The sequence below is a fragment of the Ogataea polymorpha genome (assembly GCF_001664045.1).
Source record: "Ogataea polymorpha strain NCYC 495 leu1.1 chromosome Unknown OGAPOscaffold_1, whole genome shotgun sequence".
Lineage (NCBI taxonomy): Eukaryota > Fungi > Ascomycota > Pichiomycetes > Pichiales > Pichiaceae > Ogataea > Ogataea polymorpha.
This window is the reverse complement of record NW_017264698.1, coordinates 1419899-1435381: the sequence shown is the minus strand read 5'-3', so window position 1 is coordinate 1435381 and position 15483 is coordinate 1419899. Positions and strand designations below refer to the sequence as shown.

At 48.7% G+C, this 15483-nt stretch overlaps 8 protein-coding genes across 8 annotated transcripts; 2 read left to right on the top strand and 6 right to left on the bottom strand.

Annotated features, from left to right (window-relative positions):
• The first annotated feature begins 62 nt into the window (after nt 1–62).
• OGAPODRAFT_92324 (uncharacterized protein) lies at nt 63–4595 on the top strand. The gene is made up of 2 exons (XM_018357139.1): nt 63–272; nt 312–4595. The coding sequence occupies exons 1-2, from the start codon at nt 192–194 to the stop codon at nt 2235–2237; spliced, it is 2007 nt and encodes a 668-aa protein (XP_018213553.1). The 5' UTR covers nt 63–191; the 3' UTR covers nt 2238–4595.
• Nucleotides 2268–6125, bottom strand: OGAPODRAFT_81353 (uncharacterized protein; the record flags this gene model as incomplete). The annotated part of the gene is made up of 2 exons (XM_018356510.1): nt 4671–6125; nt 2268–4608 (listed from the first exon to the last, which is right to left on the bottom strand). Exons 1-2 carry the CDS (start codon nt 4691–4693, stop codon nt 2268–2270), a joined length of 2364 nt encoding a protein of 787 aa, XP_018213552.1. The 5' UTR covers nt 4694–6125.
• OGAPODRAFT_75001 (uncharacterized protein) lies at nt 4643–6142 on the bottom strand (the record flags this gene model as incomplete). The annotated part of the gene is made up of 1 exon (XM_018355959.1): nt 4643–6142. The coding sequence occupies one exon, from the start codon at nt 6140–6142 to the stop codon at nt 4784–4786; it is 1359 nt and encodes a 452-aa protein (XP_018213551.1). The 3' UTR covers nt 4643–4783.
• Nucleotides 6143–6188: 46 nt separating this feature from the next.
• On the bottom strand, nt 6189–7550 carry OGAPODRAFT_15463 (uncharacterized protein; the record flags this gene model as incomplete). Its single annotated transcript, XM_018353752.1, has 1 exon — nt 6189–7550. A coding segment is annotated over exon 1 (1186 nt), but the record flags the coding sequence as incomplete, so codon positions are not given.
• Nucleotides 7551–8003: 453 nt separating this feature from the next.
• OGAPODRAFT_92321 (uncharacterized protein) lies at nt 8004–9504 on the top strand (the record flags this gene model as incomplete). Its single annotated transcript, XM_018357138.1, has 2 exons — nt 8004–9385; nt 9426–9504. The coding sequence occupies 2 exons, from the start codon at nt 8004–8006 to the stop codon at nt 9502–9504; spliced, it is 1461 nt and encodes a 486-aa protein (XP_018213549.1).
• Nucleotides 9505–9517: 13 nt separating this feature from the next.
• On the bottom strand, nt 9518–12632 carry OGAPODRAFT_15462 (uncharacterized protein). The gene has a single exon (XM_018353751.1). It carries the CDS (start codon nt 12592–12594, stop codon nt 9541–9543), a length of 3054 nt encoding a protein of 1017 aa, XP_018213548.1. The 5' UTR covers nt 12595–12632; the 3' UTR covers nt 9518–9540.
• Nucleotides 12633–12789: 157 nt separating this feature from the next.
• Nucleotides 12790–13653, bottom strand: OGAPODRAFT_74997 (uncharacterized protein; the record flags this gene model as incomplete). The annotated part of the gene is made up of 1 exon (XM_018355958.1): nt 12790–13653. The coding sequence occupies one exon, from the start codon at nt 13651–13653 to the stop codon at nt 12790–12792; it is 864 nt and encodes a 287-aa protein (XP_018213547.1).
• A 740-nt stretch (nt 13654–14393) lies between these two features.
• On the bottom strand, nt 14394–15457 carry OGAPODRAFT_74996 (uncharacterized protein; the record flags this gene model as incomplete). The annotated part of the gene is made up of 1 exon (XM_018355957.1): nt 14394–15457. One exon carries the CDS (start codon nt 15455–15457, stop codon nt 14423–14425), a length of 1035 nt encoding a protein of 344 aa, XP_018213546.1. The 3' UTR covers nt 14394–14422.
• Nucleotides 15458–15483: the final 26 nt, after the last annotated feature.

The following is a 15483-nucleotide window of genomic DNA, read 5'->3' as shown; positions in this document are numbered from 1 at the left end:
CGAGATCTAATGTTTACAAAATAAAATCATAACAAAACTGTGAGCCTTAAAACAACAAGAACGCTGCAGCACTCAACGGGCTTCTCTTTTACTACAGGCGTATTATTAGCAGTTTTGAGCTTTATTTGCGGGATAAGCTTCTGTCACATATTCAACAGTGCGCGTTTCCAAGTGTACCGATCTGATTGATCATGGCAGACGTTTCAGGGGTGTTCTCGGCCCCGTTGACAAATGAGAACTATGAGTTATGGATTCGCATGGCCACTGACAACGTACGTATAGTTTTCTACGTGTCTCTTGCTAACTTTTAGAAAATCAACTCGACGAACAGTTGGAATTTTGCGCTCATTGATTATTTCCACGAGCTCTCTCTTTTCAAAGATGGCGATAGCATAAATTTCCAGAAAGCATCCACCACTCTGGACGGGTGTGTTAAAATCTATGCGTCAAGAATTGACTCGGCGGCATCTGAAACGGGAAAATTGTTGTCTGGCTTGACGTCCAACAATTTAGAAGGCATCGACGAGGAGGAAGAAGAGAACGATGAGCAAGAAGGAGGCACAACAAAACCAAAATCAAAGAAACATCGTGCTGAGTCGACACTGGTAAAGAAGTTCCAGACGATAAAGCTGAAAGAAGTTGAAAAAGAATTGTTGGTCGATCCGATCTTCAAGAAAGCATTATCAGACTTCGATGAAGGAGGAGCCAAGAGTCTGCTAACGAACATGCTCAAAATCAACTCCGAAGGACGGGTTGTTTTTGATACCAGTGAAAAGTCCAACGAGTTGGTAATGAATGAGAGCGACGAAGAAGAAAATATCCCCCAGCATACTCGATCAAATATCGACATTTCAAAATTAGCTCGCTTTTTTCCTGATACTGCAGCAGATACAAAAGTCTGTCCTTCTCTCGAGCAGTTGGAGCGTATAACTAAAGAAGGTGCCAGTGCTGCAGAGCTTCTTGAGCAAATCGGGCAGCTTGAATTTCCTGAAGAGCAGCCGGTGTTCCAAGAAAATGACATTCTCGATTTTGGAGAAGGCGATTACTTTGATGACGACGACGGTGATGACGGTAATGGCCCGGAAAAATCCCACAGGAATCAGTACTCTTTATTTATTGATGGTGTCAACGATAGCGATCGCTCAGGACCGAATGTTACCTTGACAAGGTTATTTGACGAGAACCAAACTGCACAATTTGACGATGACGATGATGATGAAGGAGGAAGAAGTATGGCCGAATATTTCGATACGATTTCAAGACAAAACTGGCGTGGTCCCGAACACTGGAAGATAGCCATGGTAAAGCAAGCGCATCAAAAGAGTTCGACTCCTGAAATCGCTCCTGCCGAGGTGGAGAACGCAGCCGGGGACCAAGAACAGGGGGATTTTGTACAGAAGGCCACTATCAAACGTAAGGCTGTTTTTACCCTAAATTTCATGGACGATGACGATGACTTGGACGATGAAAAGCTTTTTGCGCCGCCCGCAAATGCTTCCAAACTCCTCATCCCTGAGAAAGAGAGGGTGCCTCACCCTACCGCCAACAAACTGCCTGAAGATTTACAGTTCACCACGAAGCGGCTCATTTGTTTGAACATCAAGCCAAATCAGAAAATAAATACAATTCTCACAAGGAAGAAGAAGAGGGTTGCACAACGATTAGGATACGACGACGAGAGAATAGCTGATGAGAATTTCTTTGCCGCTACGTATAAAGAGCAGGGTGGTGAGCCAGCTGCTGAGGCTCAAGGATTCGACGATACTTTCTTCAATACAGACTACAATGACCATCCTGGCGATGACGAAGATGATGAGGGTGACGTCCCTGAGATGCCTACAAGCTCACAGCCGTTGTTTTCGCAGTCACAAAAACGGCCCGGAGCGTTAGGGTATGCTAGGGTTGCTAAGAAAGTGAATGTGAAACTGCTTAAAGACAATCTGTGGGACTCGTTGGAGGCTGAGACGCGAAAAGCTAAAAGAGACTCTTCAGTCTTGGAAGATAACAAAGAGAACGGGCCTCCAGAGGACGAGAGCAGTAAACAGCGAAGCGAAAAAGAAGAGGACGCGCTCAAGTTTACCGAAGTTGTCAGCAAGTTGTCGAGTAAGTACTCGCCAGAAGAGAAGTCGGAGCTGTCGACCAGTTTCTGTTTTATCTGTCTTCTACATCTTGCCAACGAAAATAACTTCACCATCGAAAATACTCCAGACTACACGGATTTGTTGATCAAAAGATGAGGATATATTCCTAATCAATAATAAATACAATCACCATTCCTGGGCCTTAACTCCGTACTTGGACTTTTTAGTACCCTTCACAGGAACAATGAGTTTGGATCCGCCTTCCAAGAAAGAAAACACTTGTTTTCTCTTCTCTTCGAAAGCAGAAATGTACTTCTCTTTCTCTAAAGTGATACCAATATCATCCAAACCGTTCACCAAACAATGTTTTCTGAAGTCTTCAATTTCGAACTTCTCGACGAGAACCTCCTTGTTAGGTCCCAAAATTTGCTGGTTAGGCAGATCGATAGTGATCTCCTTCTTTTCGACGGCAAATGGGTAAATCTTTTCCTTTATCACATCTTGCGGAATTCTGATTGGCAAAAGACCGTTCTTGAACGAGTTGTTATAGAAAATGTCACCGAACGATGGGGCAATGATCGATCTGATGCCAAAGTCCTTGAGAGCCCATGGCGCATGTTCTCTCGAAGAACCGCAGCCGAAATTGTCTCCTGTCACACACAAGATCTGGGCTTTGGTGTATGGCTCCACATTGAGCACAAAATCAGTCGGCACGTCATTTCCGTTCTCATCCTTGACAAACCTCGACTCGTAGAACAAACCTGCTCTCAGGCCGGTTCTCTTGATCGTCTTCAAGAACTGTTTAGGAATGATGGCGTCGGTGTCAACATTTGCTCTGTCAAGAGGAGCGGCAATTGAGGTCAAGGTGAGAAACTTTTGCATAGCAATGGCCTTCGCTGGTGGCTCTTCCTTGGCGTCCACGGTTTGCTTTGTCACGTGATCAGAAGGAGGCACATCGTTGATGTGGTCGTCAATGGCCTCGTCCTCTGACTCTCCTGGGGCAAGCGGCTCCTTTTCGTGATTGTAGACGGCGTTCTGAAGAGCAGAGCTCTCATCCTCGGAGTCGAGCTTGATCTTCGGCTGTGCAGGATCCTCGTTGTACACAAAGTTTCTGATATCTGTGAACTTGCCAGTGATACCAGCAGCTGCAGCCATAGCTGGTGACATTAAGTGTGTTCTGGACAAGGCACCCTGTCTTCCCACAAAGTTTCTGTTGGATGTGGAGGCGCATCTTTCGTATGGTGCCAAAATGTCAGGGTTCATACCAAGACACATGGAGCAACCAGCTTCTCTCCAGACAAATCCAGCTGCCTCGAAGATTTTGTCAAGCCCTTCTCTCTCGGCTTGTTTTTTCACCAATCCGGATCCCGGCACCACCATGGCCATTTTCACGTTGTCTGCCTTCTTGTGGCCTCTCACCACCTTGGCAGCAGCTCTCAAGTCTTCAATACGCGAGTTTGTACAGGAACCAATGAACACCTTGTCGACAGTAATGTCCTGCAATGGAGTGTTAGGCTCCAGACCCATATATTTCAAAGCAGCCTCAACACCCTTCTTGGTGATTGGGTCGGTGAAATTTGCCGGGTCCGGCACCTTGCCTGTAATGGGAAGCGCATCCTGAGGAGAATTACCCCAGGTGATCGTTGGAACAATGTCAGATGCCTTGATCTTGATGTCGTAGTCGAACTTTGCTCCCTCGTCTGTCTTGAGAGTCTTCCAGTAGCTCACAGCTTTGTCCCATTCTTCGCCCTTTGGAGCCAAAGGACGGTCCTTGATGTAGTTGAAGGTGGTCTCGTCAGGCTGGATCATACCAGCTCTTGCACCAGCCTCGATCGCCATGTTACAGATCGACATTCTGGCCTCCATGGAAAGGTCTCTGATACTCTCACCAGCAAATTCGATCACGCAACCAGTACCTCCTGCGGTACCGATCACACCAATCACATGAAGAACCAAGTCCTTCGAAGTGACGCCTGGAGAAAGCTTACCCTCGATGGTAATCCTCATGTTTTTCGACTTGGCCTGGATCAAAGTCTGGGTGGCCAAAACGTGTTCCACCTCCGAAGTACCTATACCAAAGGCGAGCGCGCCAAAGGCACCGTGGGTTGAAGTATGTGAGTCACCGCAGACCACCGTGGTACCAGGAAGCGTAAATCCTTGTTCAGGACCAACAACGTGGACAATACCTTGTCTGGAATCGGTCATTCCGAAGTAGGTCAAACCAAAGTCTCGAACGTTGTCTTCCAGAGTTTGCACCTGCACCCTGGAGTCATCCTGCTTGATGAAAGTGTCAAGGCTCTTGAAGTTCTTTCTGGAGTCGGTTGGGATGTTGTGGTCGACGGTGGCAAGGGTGCAGTCTGGTCTTCTGACTGTTCTGCCTGCTGTCTTGAGACCTTCAAAGGCCTGTGGACTGGTCACTTCATGGATCAAGTGTCTGTCAATATAAATCAAATATGAGCCCGAATCGTCTTTGTAGACGATATGGTCCTCAAACACCTTGTCGTAAAGGGTTTTGGGGGTCGATGTGCTTGTATCAGAAGGCATTATTTTACAGAAACAAAGATACGGAGAGTTTTTATACTCCCCTGCTGAGTCACGCCGGCTCCGGACATCGTGCATATCGCAGCCGGTAACGGGCCGCTATTTTAATTTTTTTTCGGCCCAATCGAAGCACGAGAATTTGTCAGAAGCCCGTGTGTTATCTACTTACTTCTTCTGGCTAGATACAGTGCACCGCCTGCCAAAATTGAGCCCACGGCGCCCCATTCGGCCCATTTGAGGATTCGCTGCTGCTTCTGGCTAAACCTGACAGCGTCCGAGTAGCTGATGTCCGATCTGAAGGACACCATAGTGTAGAGCGGAATCCAGTGCTGCGGCATCAATCTGCCCAGAACACCGTCCAACTTCTTTCTAAACAGATAAAGGGAAGAAGTCACGTCGCTCGACATCTCGTGGTAGTTTCTCAGCGCGAGTTTCAGGATTGCCTTAAGGTCTTCAGCCCTTGTCTCCGTATACGAGTCGAAGGCGGCTTGTCTATCGCGTCCATTTTTTTCAAGCAGCTCTAGCAAGATCCGCACATCCTCAAACCCACAGTTCATCCCTTGGCCATAGAAAGGCACCATTGAGTGAGCTGCGTCGCCAATAATAATACACTTATCCTGGAAGTTGTATCTGCTGCAGTTCACTTGCATCAGCGCACCCCGCGGATACGTGGTGAAACACTCGATAATTTTATCGAGGCCAATCAGCGGAATGGCATCCTTGAAGTTTTTCTTGAAGAAGAACTCAATTGTCTTGGGCTGCTGGAGCGACTCCACCAACTCCCAGGGACCGAAAAACGTAGACGTGAACGATCCATCCTGGTTGGCCAGGGCAATCAGCATAAACGTCTTGCGTGGCCAGATATGCAGTCTATTGGGGTCGATCCGGAAGCTACCATTTGGGCCTGGAGGAATGTACATTTCCAGGTAGCACATGTCAATATACTCCTGGCTGTAGTTCATTCTGATTAGCTTCTGCAGGCTTTGTCTCACCACTGAGTAAGTGCCGTCCGCACCCACCACGAAATCTTTGTGGTCTCTTTGAGGCTCGCCATCATGGACGTAATCGATGGTGACTCCGCCATTCACTCGCACACTGGTGACCTTGGCCTCAAAGATCAGCTCAATCTTGGATTTTGCGCTTGAATTGAAAAGCTCAATTTCTTCAATCAGGCTCTGGTTCAGCTTTTTGCGGTCAATGGAGTTGATGGCCTCCCCGAAAAGTCCATACAACTGGGATTCCTGGTTTCCATCCAGGTCGTGAATCATCCGGCCATACATGGGGATGATTCCGTCTAACACTCGCTTGGCCATTTCCTCATCTACGTATCTCAAGGCCCGGATACCTCGCTCACTAACAGCCAGATTGATTGAGCGTAGGCTCGTCTTCTTGGCGGTTCTTGGATCCGAGCGAAGATCATAGAGTGTGACACTATACCCTTGCTTGGCAAGACCAAGTGCCACCAACGCACCGACCAGTCCAGCTCCGATAACGCCCACAGACTCACTAGATTCCACCATTAAATGTCAAATAATTTATACCCACTTTATTTATGTTACACTGCCTGAATCGCTTAGTTTTACTATACACACACTCTAGTTTCTCAAAACATCTCTCAAATAGCCTGACAATTTGCCGGCACCCGTCTCCAAAACATCCTTTATGGCGGCAATGTCCTCTCCAATGTACTTTTCTGCAAATTCGGTCAGTTTCTGCTCGATGTCGTCACCATCAAATGAGGTCGATCTTTGATGGCTCGCGCCTTCAGGTTCGCCGTAATATTGGGAAGACGAAATAGAGGTGGCTCCATTGTACGCCTGGAGCTTCGTTCTGGCCTCTTGCGCTTTTGCCTCGTCGTAAGAACCAATCCCGTAAAACTGATCCGAGGAAATGGCTTTTTGGTTTCCAAATCTGGCAGCCACCTCACCAGAGTACTCCACGTCTTTGTACTTTTTCTGGGTGGCTTCTGGAGCAGGGGCGGCGTTCACCATACCAAAACCAAGTCTCGCAAAAGACTGCGTGACTTTCTCTGTAGACGGTGTGGTTGGCTTTGGCATCGCAAGGGAGCCGGTGCTAGCGGACGGTTTTCTGGTTGTAGTCTCAGCCACGGGCTCAACGTCCTTTGGATCGTAGCCCAACGACTTGGCCTCTTCTTCCTCCTGCTGTGCTTTCTTCTCGAAATCGTCAAAGTCGATGTCCGACGATACCTTCTTAACGCCCAGCTTGGCCTTAGATCTATTTGCAGAAGAGCCTCCAAGGATGCTCTTCTTGGCGCCCAGTCCTGTTTTCTGGACGACTCTTGGCTTGGAGCCAAGTAATGTAGTGGCAGGCTTGTCGACTGCCGATTTGTTTGATGGTGTGATTGGTCTGGATCCCAGTGGGGAAGGGGTAGAAGATGGTTTCTCCCATTTGCTGAAGAAATTGTTGGAATCGGAGTCGGCGCTGTCCTCAGCCTCAACCTCGGTGGCTCCGTCGTCCCACTCAAGCACATTAGGGTGGTTTTTGGCATCGAGTTCGGCCTTTTTCTCCAATTTCTCTTTATAGTTTTGCGCGATCTGAGATGAATACTTTTCCTGGGGAGTCTTGTTTAAATATACTGATCCGCCGTTCTTGATTAGAAAATCCTTGAAGCTGTTGTTACCACCGCATTTCATCAAGCGTAACTGCTTTTCTGTCCATTTAGTGTCCAGCACCGATGATTTCACAAACGATATATGCACCCCTAGGCTTCTGTGGTTTGCGCTACATTGTAGACAGATAAATATTCCGAAGGGAATCGAAGTCCATGTAGGGTTCTTTGTTGCACAGTCAAAGCACTGTTTATTTGCGGGGTGCTTCTGAAGCTTGGTGAATATGGCCTTGATCTCCTCTTTAGTTGCAAAATCAGACATGTATAGGTACAAATATTTTCAACGTGTCGAATTGTTTCTGTTTTTTTTTTTTGGATGGTAGTGGTTAAGTGCCCTGAATTTATAGCTTCAAGATATCTAAGTGGAGCACAAGAGCAATGAAACATGGCCACTCCAGTCTGTAGGCAGGGTGGTAACGTGCTAGCAGCGGGTCTAGCATCCAAGAGCTTTGCTTTCTTTCCTTAAAGTTCGCAACAGATATGAACAGCCTGTTATCTGCAACCATTTATTCTCAAGTATCTATCATGAATTTAATATTCGTCAATGATAAACTTCGAGGTGGCCACTACAAGACTTGAAACCACCGTTTGTCTTGTTCCAATTCTGCAATTACCTGCTGAATTTACCTGCAACGCACGACCGTTACATCCTAAACTTTGCATTTGGTTCAGCCTCACTATAGCTTCACGGCTGTGCACAAAATTCAGGGTCTAAAAAAACCCGTAACTGAAAAAAGAAGCAGTCGAAATTCATGTCTAGCGGGTCATTGGAAAGAACTGTGTCAGCACAGACAGCGCCCGCAGTAGTACCTCTGAGAAGCAATGACCAAATTTCTGTTCCAGAGGACAGTACAAAACGATATTCCGTCTCGGGACGGAAACATGTGAAGAGAACTGTTACGACGCCTGGCCGTTTCCAGACTGAAATCAAAATAGACGAACGCCTGATCAGAAAATACCCCACCGTGAAGTCCGAAGCCAGCTGGTTCTACAGGTTTGTTGCCTTCATGAAGGAGATCAAGCACGTCATGTTTGACGACGTACTTGACTTCATTGATGGTTTCTACGCACGGTTCTGGAAATGGTCGTTGATGGTGTGGATAATGCAAAAGTACAACGCAAACAAGGATAGGCGGTATGTCGGCACTCTGCTGCAAGTAATCAAGCTGCTCTTGAACACCCGAACGGTTATCTTTCTTCCTTTGTTCCCTGTCGGAATTGTGCTCTATGCCAAGAAATCGGACATTGGCGCAGTTATCACGTTGGTGCTGGCCTTGATGTATTTCGCCAAAATCCTGTCCAATGTCACTGAGCACGCAGAACACCACGTGGGGCCGGCCTTGGGTGCGCTGTTAAATGCCACCTTTGGAAACCTCGTGGAGCTCATCATTTCCGGAACGACAGTGTCGAAAGACGACGCAACGTTGACCATCACCTCACTGGTGGGATCGATCATCTCGAACAACCTGCTTGTCATTGGCTCTTGTTTCTTCTTTGGCGGCTTGGAAGGTATGCAGTTTGCTACTTCTGCAGTGAAGGGAATCGCCAACCACATGTTTTTCTTGGCGTGCATCACCGTTATATTATCCATGATGTCTGTGATCTCCGTGATTGACCCCGGAAAAAGCATGCAATTCAAGATGAATACATCTCAGATTGGTGCTGCTTTCATCTTTGTTGTGTACGCGACTTACCTGGTGGTTTCCACAAACGAGGAGTTTAAGTCGATGAAGAGAGTGAAACTGAAAAGCAAGCAGCAAGAAGATGCCCTGGAGGGCCAGCCGTTGGACACCGACTCAGAGCTAGACAGCGATTCCGAAAGCGATTCCGAGTTTGAAGGCGAAGAAGAGATCTTCCCACTCAGAGTCTGCTTCATCGCTCTGCTCGTTTCGGTGGCAGGCCTGGGCCCCACGTCGAACTTTTTCGTCGAGTCTCTGAAAACTCTCACCGACGATAAGCCGATATCCAAGGTATTTATTGGTATGGTGATTCTTCCCTTGGCCGGCTCGCTTCCAGAACACATCTCGTCCTTAATCAGCGCTCACCATAACAATATGGCACTGTCTGTTTCACTAGCAATAGGTTCCTCGAACCAGGTGCTGGGAATGGTCCTTCCAATCATCCAGTTCATCTCGTCCCACTACCCCTCGACCGGCTTTTCGCTCTATATCGAGCCCTACGTGGCTGCGTACATCTTCTGCAGCTCTGTGGCGTGCATTTCGTCCCTGGTCCACGGATGCATTGTCTACTTGACGTTTGCACAAAGTTAATTGATAAGGTCATTATACATTAGTCGAGGTCCTCCTCCTCGTTATTGGTCAGAAACACTCTTTTCCCGTAATGCTGGTTTTTTGCTGTGATGATCAGCCAGTTCCAGAAGTCTCCAACAATCTTGCTCCAGGTGTAGAGACTCCATGGAAGCCACGTAAAGTACGCAATGGTCCATGCCGCCACGGGCTCGTAGCCTGGCGTGTAGATGACTTTGTAGACCAGCTCCAACGACTCCAGCACGCTCTTGTTGCCCCAGAAACTGTACGCCAGCACATAATACGCCACAATGACCAGCAGCTGCACAACAAGCACGCTGAAATAACCAGGGCTCCTGAACATAAACTCGTACCACGTCCGGGTGAGCGCACCTTCGGTACGAGTGTACGCGTGAACCACAGAGGACACAAAAAGAGAGACACTGTACAGTGGTGTCTTCTCGGATATCCAAGCAGCGTACAGAGGCCCGATCTCATAGACATGTGACTGAAAAGTCGACACAGCAGTAGCACTGGTAACAACCGGCAACACTGTCGACAGCATGCACACAGAAGGCGTCAGGGCAAGAGCAACAAATTTCCTGGAGGTCGGCAGCACATGGAAGCGCACGAAACGAACAACAGAGCCTACTCCCTTCTTCAAATAGGTGATGAGATCCTGCTGCTCTTCGCTCGCCTTGTAGTCAACAAAATAGACAAAGCACCGAACTGCTGCTGCCAATGCAACAAAGCCAACAAACAGCTCGTTTGCATCCAGGGTTTCTGTATCGTGGTGGAAAAAAAGCTTGTGAAGCATGGTGTTTTTCACCGGTGCCAGAACCAATTTGGCAAATAACAGTGTAGCCCCGAAAACCAGACCGCCAAGCGTCAATGAATATACCCACAGACAGCCCAACAGTGCAAAGATACGCGGCTTGAAATTAGGAGGCCGGTAGACTATTGTGTACGAGGTGATCGACACCAGCTCCTCGTCTCCGTAGGGGTTGTTTTCGACTTCAGTTTCATCCTCGCCATCGGGAACAGGGGCCAACGGCACGTCGTTTTTGGTCACGGGAACAAAAAGCTTTCTGATGAAGGAACGGGACACATTATCGTCGTCAGGTGCGCGAACAAACGTTCCATCAGGGACAAAACAGCAAGTGGCTTCTGGGTGTTCTTGGAAGAACGCATTCGTTTCTGTCTCCGGCACCGGCAAGTTATAGTCCGGCTTGTGGGCCAGTAGACGGTACACCAGAGACCGGTACACGACGCGGCCTCGTTCCTCGGGCACGTCCATACCTAAAATGAACGATGAAAGTCTAAGCAGGGAGCACGCCTGTTTGAAAGCCATTTGCCAGTATGCACGGAAAAGTCTTGCAAAAGAGGGTTGTGTCGCGATGGATCTGATCAAAGGAGGGATGACCGACCAAATGCCAGAGATAGTGTATCGAATAGGGAATAACTTGTAAGGAGCAAGGTACTTGAGGCCCCAGGTGACTGCGGCAAACTCCAAGGCGATGTAAATTGTATAAACGAGCCCCGAGAGCGCGATTCTCGAAATCTGCAATCCAAACGGCTTCATCAAGGCGTCGTGGATGAGCCGGACATTTGGGTCGTCTGGAGACCGGATGAAAAACAGAACGCCCTTTCTGAGAATATCGCTGCGTGCCATGCTGACGAAGGACGCAAAAACGTACATGAAGTAAGTTCCTAGTCCAAGGGTCAGCACGATACTCCTGTATGGCGAATTGACGATGTCGAACGTAGCAAAAAAGCTGTTCTCCGTGAGGACTGGAGCGAGCACAAAATCCAGCTGCAATCCACAGAAAAAGGGAAAGACCAGCAGCTCAATGCAGAAAATAGAGAGCACCTTCAATGTGCAAACGACCTCGAGTAGCGCAACATATATGGCCCGGTATCCACGAGAGAGCGGGTTCACGGGCGAGCATCCGGACTCGAGCAGGTGCATGATTGCAGCAATTGTAGACCCCACAGTGAAATAGCCCGCAGCCAAAACCAGCGTCCTCTCCAATACTTCTGCTTCGGGAGTCCAGTTGACGATATTAGAATAGACGTGCTGAAGCGAGGAGAGATCAACGGAAGGCAGATAGTCGAGAGGAATGTTGTAATTAAATGTAAATTGGATGCCAGCCATTCGGACAAGATGCAACATCAGCCTGTAGGAGAGCGCAACAAGGGAGTGGATCGCGGTAAGAGAGATCATACCCAGCAACGAGGGAAGGAAGTAAAAAACACCCAGAACCACAATCACTATGAGTTCCAGAAACCATGCGACCTTGATCAGAAACAGAGGAGTAAGCGAGAATTCCACCAAAACGTTCTCACCTCCTCCGGCTTGCTGTCTGCGCTGCTCCTCCTGCCATTCTTGCATTTGCCGAATGCGCCGCTGCTCTCTCTGGTTCCTTGCTCTGTCAATACGGAGCTGTCTAAGCAGTTCGTCACGAGCGAGCCTGTCGGCGTCATCGTCAATTTCTTCATCCTGCTCTTGTTGCACGGCAGGATCAAGGGCATGCAGACGAGGTGTTTCGGGCCGTCTGGGAATCTCATTTCTTGGTTGCTGGAGCATCTGTAGGATCTTTTGCGCGGTGAACTCCGGCCCAATGTTATGCTCAATAATTTTTGAAAAGCCTTCGTCTTTGGTGACCCACTCGTGAACGGCAACTGTTACAATGATCAACGTGGCCCCAAAAACCAGGATGCGCAGGCCTTTGAAGTAACAACTGAAAAGAAGCGTCTTGAGACTCGTTGAGGTTAGCCAACCTTTTGGGTCTGGTGCCTGTTTGCCAAAAAGAGTAGACTCCCGGATCGTTTGGTGGGGCATGTAGCAGCCCAGTAGATATGTATAGAGGCGAGCTAGGAATGTGGTGGAAATCGGGAGTTGCAACAAGATGAATACCAAGCCAATCACAACAATTAGCACATAGTACAGGACACTCTGGCAGACTGTCTGAAGAGTGTGCAGAATTATGTAAATCGGTGGTCGTTCTGGGGTGTCGGAATCATAGATCGTCTGGAAGGCGTACTTTGTATGGCAAATATCGCAGGTCTGCTTGTGCGAGTGTTCGAGCCACGACATCAGGCAATCCTGATGTATGTACTTGATCGACCCGCGACACTTACATGGGTGGAACAGCGGGTCTTCGGGAGTTCCTTCACACCGACAGATTCGACACGTTTGTTCTTCCATGAAGAAAAAAAATAGATTAAAAATATTTTGGTGCGAAACGGGATATGTGTAAAAATATATACATATATAAATATATATATGGATTTATCTAGCTTGGTGATCTGGCGTCGTGCCCGCACGATTGATGTTCATGCTGAGCGCCTCTATGGCGGCCTCCCGCGCTATGTCGTTAATCACCTGCTCTGTGTCTTCTGTGGGCTCCTCGTAGACTTGCTTTGAGTTGCGGAAATCGAGCATCAGCGGACGGATGCATGCCACGCCAGTATCAGTGCGGAAGTGTCTGCGTAGTGCGTCCGGGCGGGCAAACTTCCGATTGCACCCCCAGGTGGTTTTTCCGTCGCTCAAAAGGCCTCCACATTTGAGCTTCTTGTCGTTCTCGTGCAGTTTCTCGTGTCGACGTCTGTCGTGCGACCTAGCGAACGGTTTGGAGCAGTACTTGCAAGGAAACGGCTTTTCATTGGAGTGCGTCTTCTGGTGCGATTTCAGGTTGTACGGCTTGGGGAACACTTTATCGCATATCCGGCATGGGTACACTGCTCCCGACTTTGACGTTTTCGTGGACGCGATTGTCCTGTTGTCGTTAAGCGACGGCATGTACGTCGGCGAGATGCCGAGAGATGGTACGCGAGGCGCGATTTGACCCCTCTGCTGCGGAAACTGGTAAAACATGTCGCCCGGCTTGTTGTATCGGTTCGGCGTTCCAAGTGGCTGTGAGTTGTAGTAGATCGGCGGGGAAAGACCGATGAAGTCCGCCGGATCCGAGAGCATGAAATCCTGGTGCTCATACAAGGACGAGGGAGGCACCAACGGCTGCTGCTGCTGGGTTTGTAGCGGGTTCACAGCCGAGAGGGTAGGAAGCTTATTATACTGGTTTTGCGCAAGGCGAGCATTTAAATGGTCCGTTGACATCTGCTGCAAATTAGAAAATCCTGGGGGAGTAGATGCCATTCCGAACTTCAACATGAAGAGCGACGCCGATTTTGGGGGCTCTCGAGGATATCCCAGATTTATATAAACAGTTGTAGGTGGAGGAGATTTCTAAGATAGCTCGGTTCTTATTGTAATGCGTTCCAGATGCATCATGCAAGAGTGAGGCGGAATAATTTGGTTCTGGAATAAAACCTCACCGTGCGCGAGGAGGCTTAAGTGCTGATGGGCGTAGGAGCCAAGCCCCGTACCGCAGGTCCCAGTGTTGAAACGCCAAGTGCGGCTTGTAGGGACTGGTTGAAACGGTTGGCTCGGGATTTGAGATGGCGCACGCGGTAAATATGTCCTTAGGCTGCACTCAGCCCACATCTAGTCTAGGCACAGATATGTGCAACTTCTCGGTGTCTGGGAGCCAATAGAAAAAGTTTGCAGATTCCGGAAAGGGAATACCGGACCGGAACAAGTAGCAACAATAAAAACACTCCACCGACAACACCCATTTACCGGAGGAAATTAAACCAGTACATGCATGCTCACAGATGTACCTCACAGACAAAGAAAATGGCAGGAAATGTCAGCTTGAGTGGCTTTGTCGGCGTTCAAAAGCTTTGTTCGGGCTTCCCAATCAGGAAGCAGGCTTAACTCGCTAAATTCGCAGACAATAGTCCGTAATCACCGATTCTCAGTCACCGGAAAACCGGGGCCAAAATATAGCCCCTAATCGCCTCCAACGCCTTGACGCGAATCAATTCCTGCGACGTAGTTAATAAGTCTTCCTTTACTTATACATCTAATTACTGTATGTTTGCCTAGGGAATGGGAAAGATGGACCAATCTCCTGGATCGACAGCTTAGCCAGCCAGTGCCCCATGTCAACGGAGGTAGCAAGATCCTTGCCCTGGACCAAGCCAGCGACAAAACCGGCAGCAAAAGCATCACCTGCTCCGTTGGTGTCTGTCACTTTCGAAGCCTCCAACGCATGCACAGGGTACTCCTTCACCTCAAAGTCCCCATTCTGGTGGACAACGACCAAAGTGGGGTCAGTTCCCTGGGTGAAAACAACAGTACGCGGTCTCTTGCCGTTAACTTTGGTCGATTTGGCAATAAACTTGGCAACAGAGACCAGATCAGAGGCGTCAAGACCGTTGGCTTCTGCAAACGCAGCGGCCTCCGACTCGTTGCAGATGACGTAATCAACGTATGGCAGGACGCGTTCCAATGGCTCTTTGAAGAACTGAGGAATGAATGGAGCGGAAAAGTTGAGCACAAAGGGCTTGTTCTCTTCGGCAGCATGTCTTCCAAGCAGCTCGATAGCCTCTGGAGAGACGGTCAGGTGGAAGCCCCCAATGTAGAAAACTTTACCATTTTTCACATGCTCCCAGTTTTCAGGCTTCTCCAGATGCGATGGCTTGAAGTGGTTAGCAGCACCTAAATCGGTGACCAACGATCTGTTGGTACCATTGATCAAAGCAGCACACTTGCCGGTGGGAATGTCGTCTTGCACCATGTAGGCGGTGGTGAGGCCAACAGATTTGTTGGCCTCGATGAGCTTGTCTGCATACTTGTCTTTTCCAACAGAGCCAAAGTAGAGCACAGAGTTGGCTGGCAGAATATACTGGGCGCCTCTAGCGGTGTTCTGAGCGGCACCTCCAGCGAGCAAACGCACATCAGGACGGGCAAGGGCCTCGTCGAAGATTGGCATGTGCTTTTCCTCGCTCAAAATAGCATCATTTTCCTTGAGGCCGTATTTATTAAGGTAAGCATTGCCAACATTCACCTGCAAATCGAGCAGCGGGTTCCCCAAACAAACAAGATCGAAAGCCATCGTAACACAGTAAAGTTTTTCTTTGG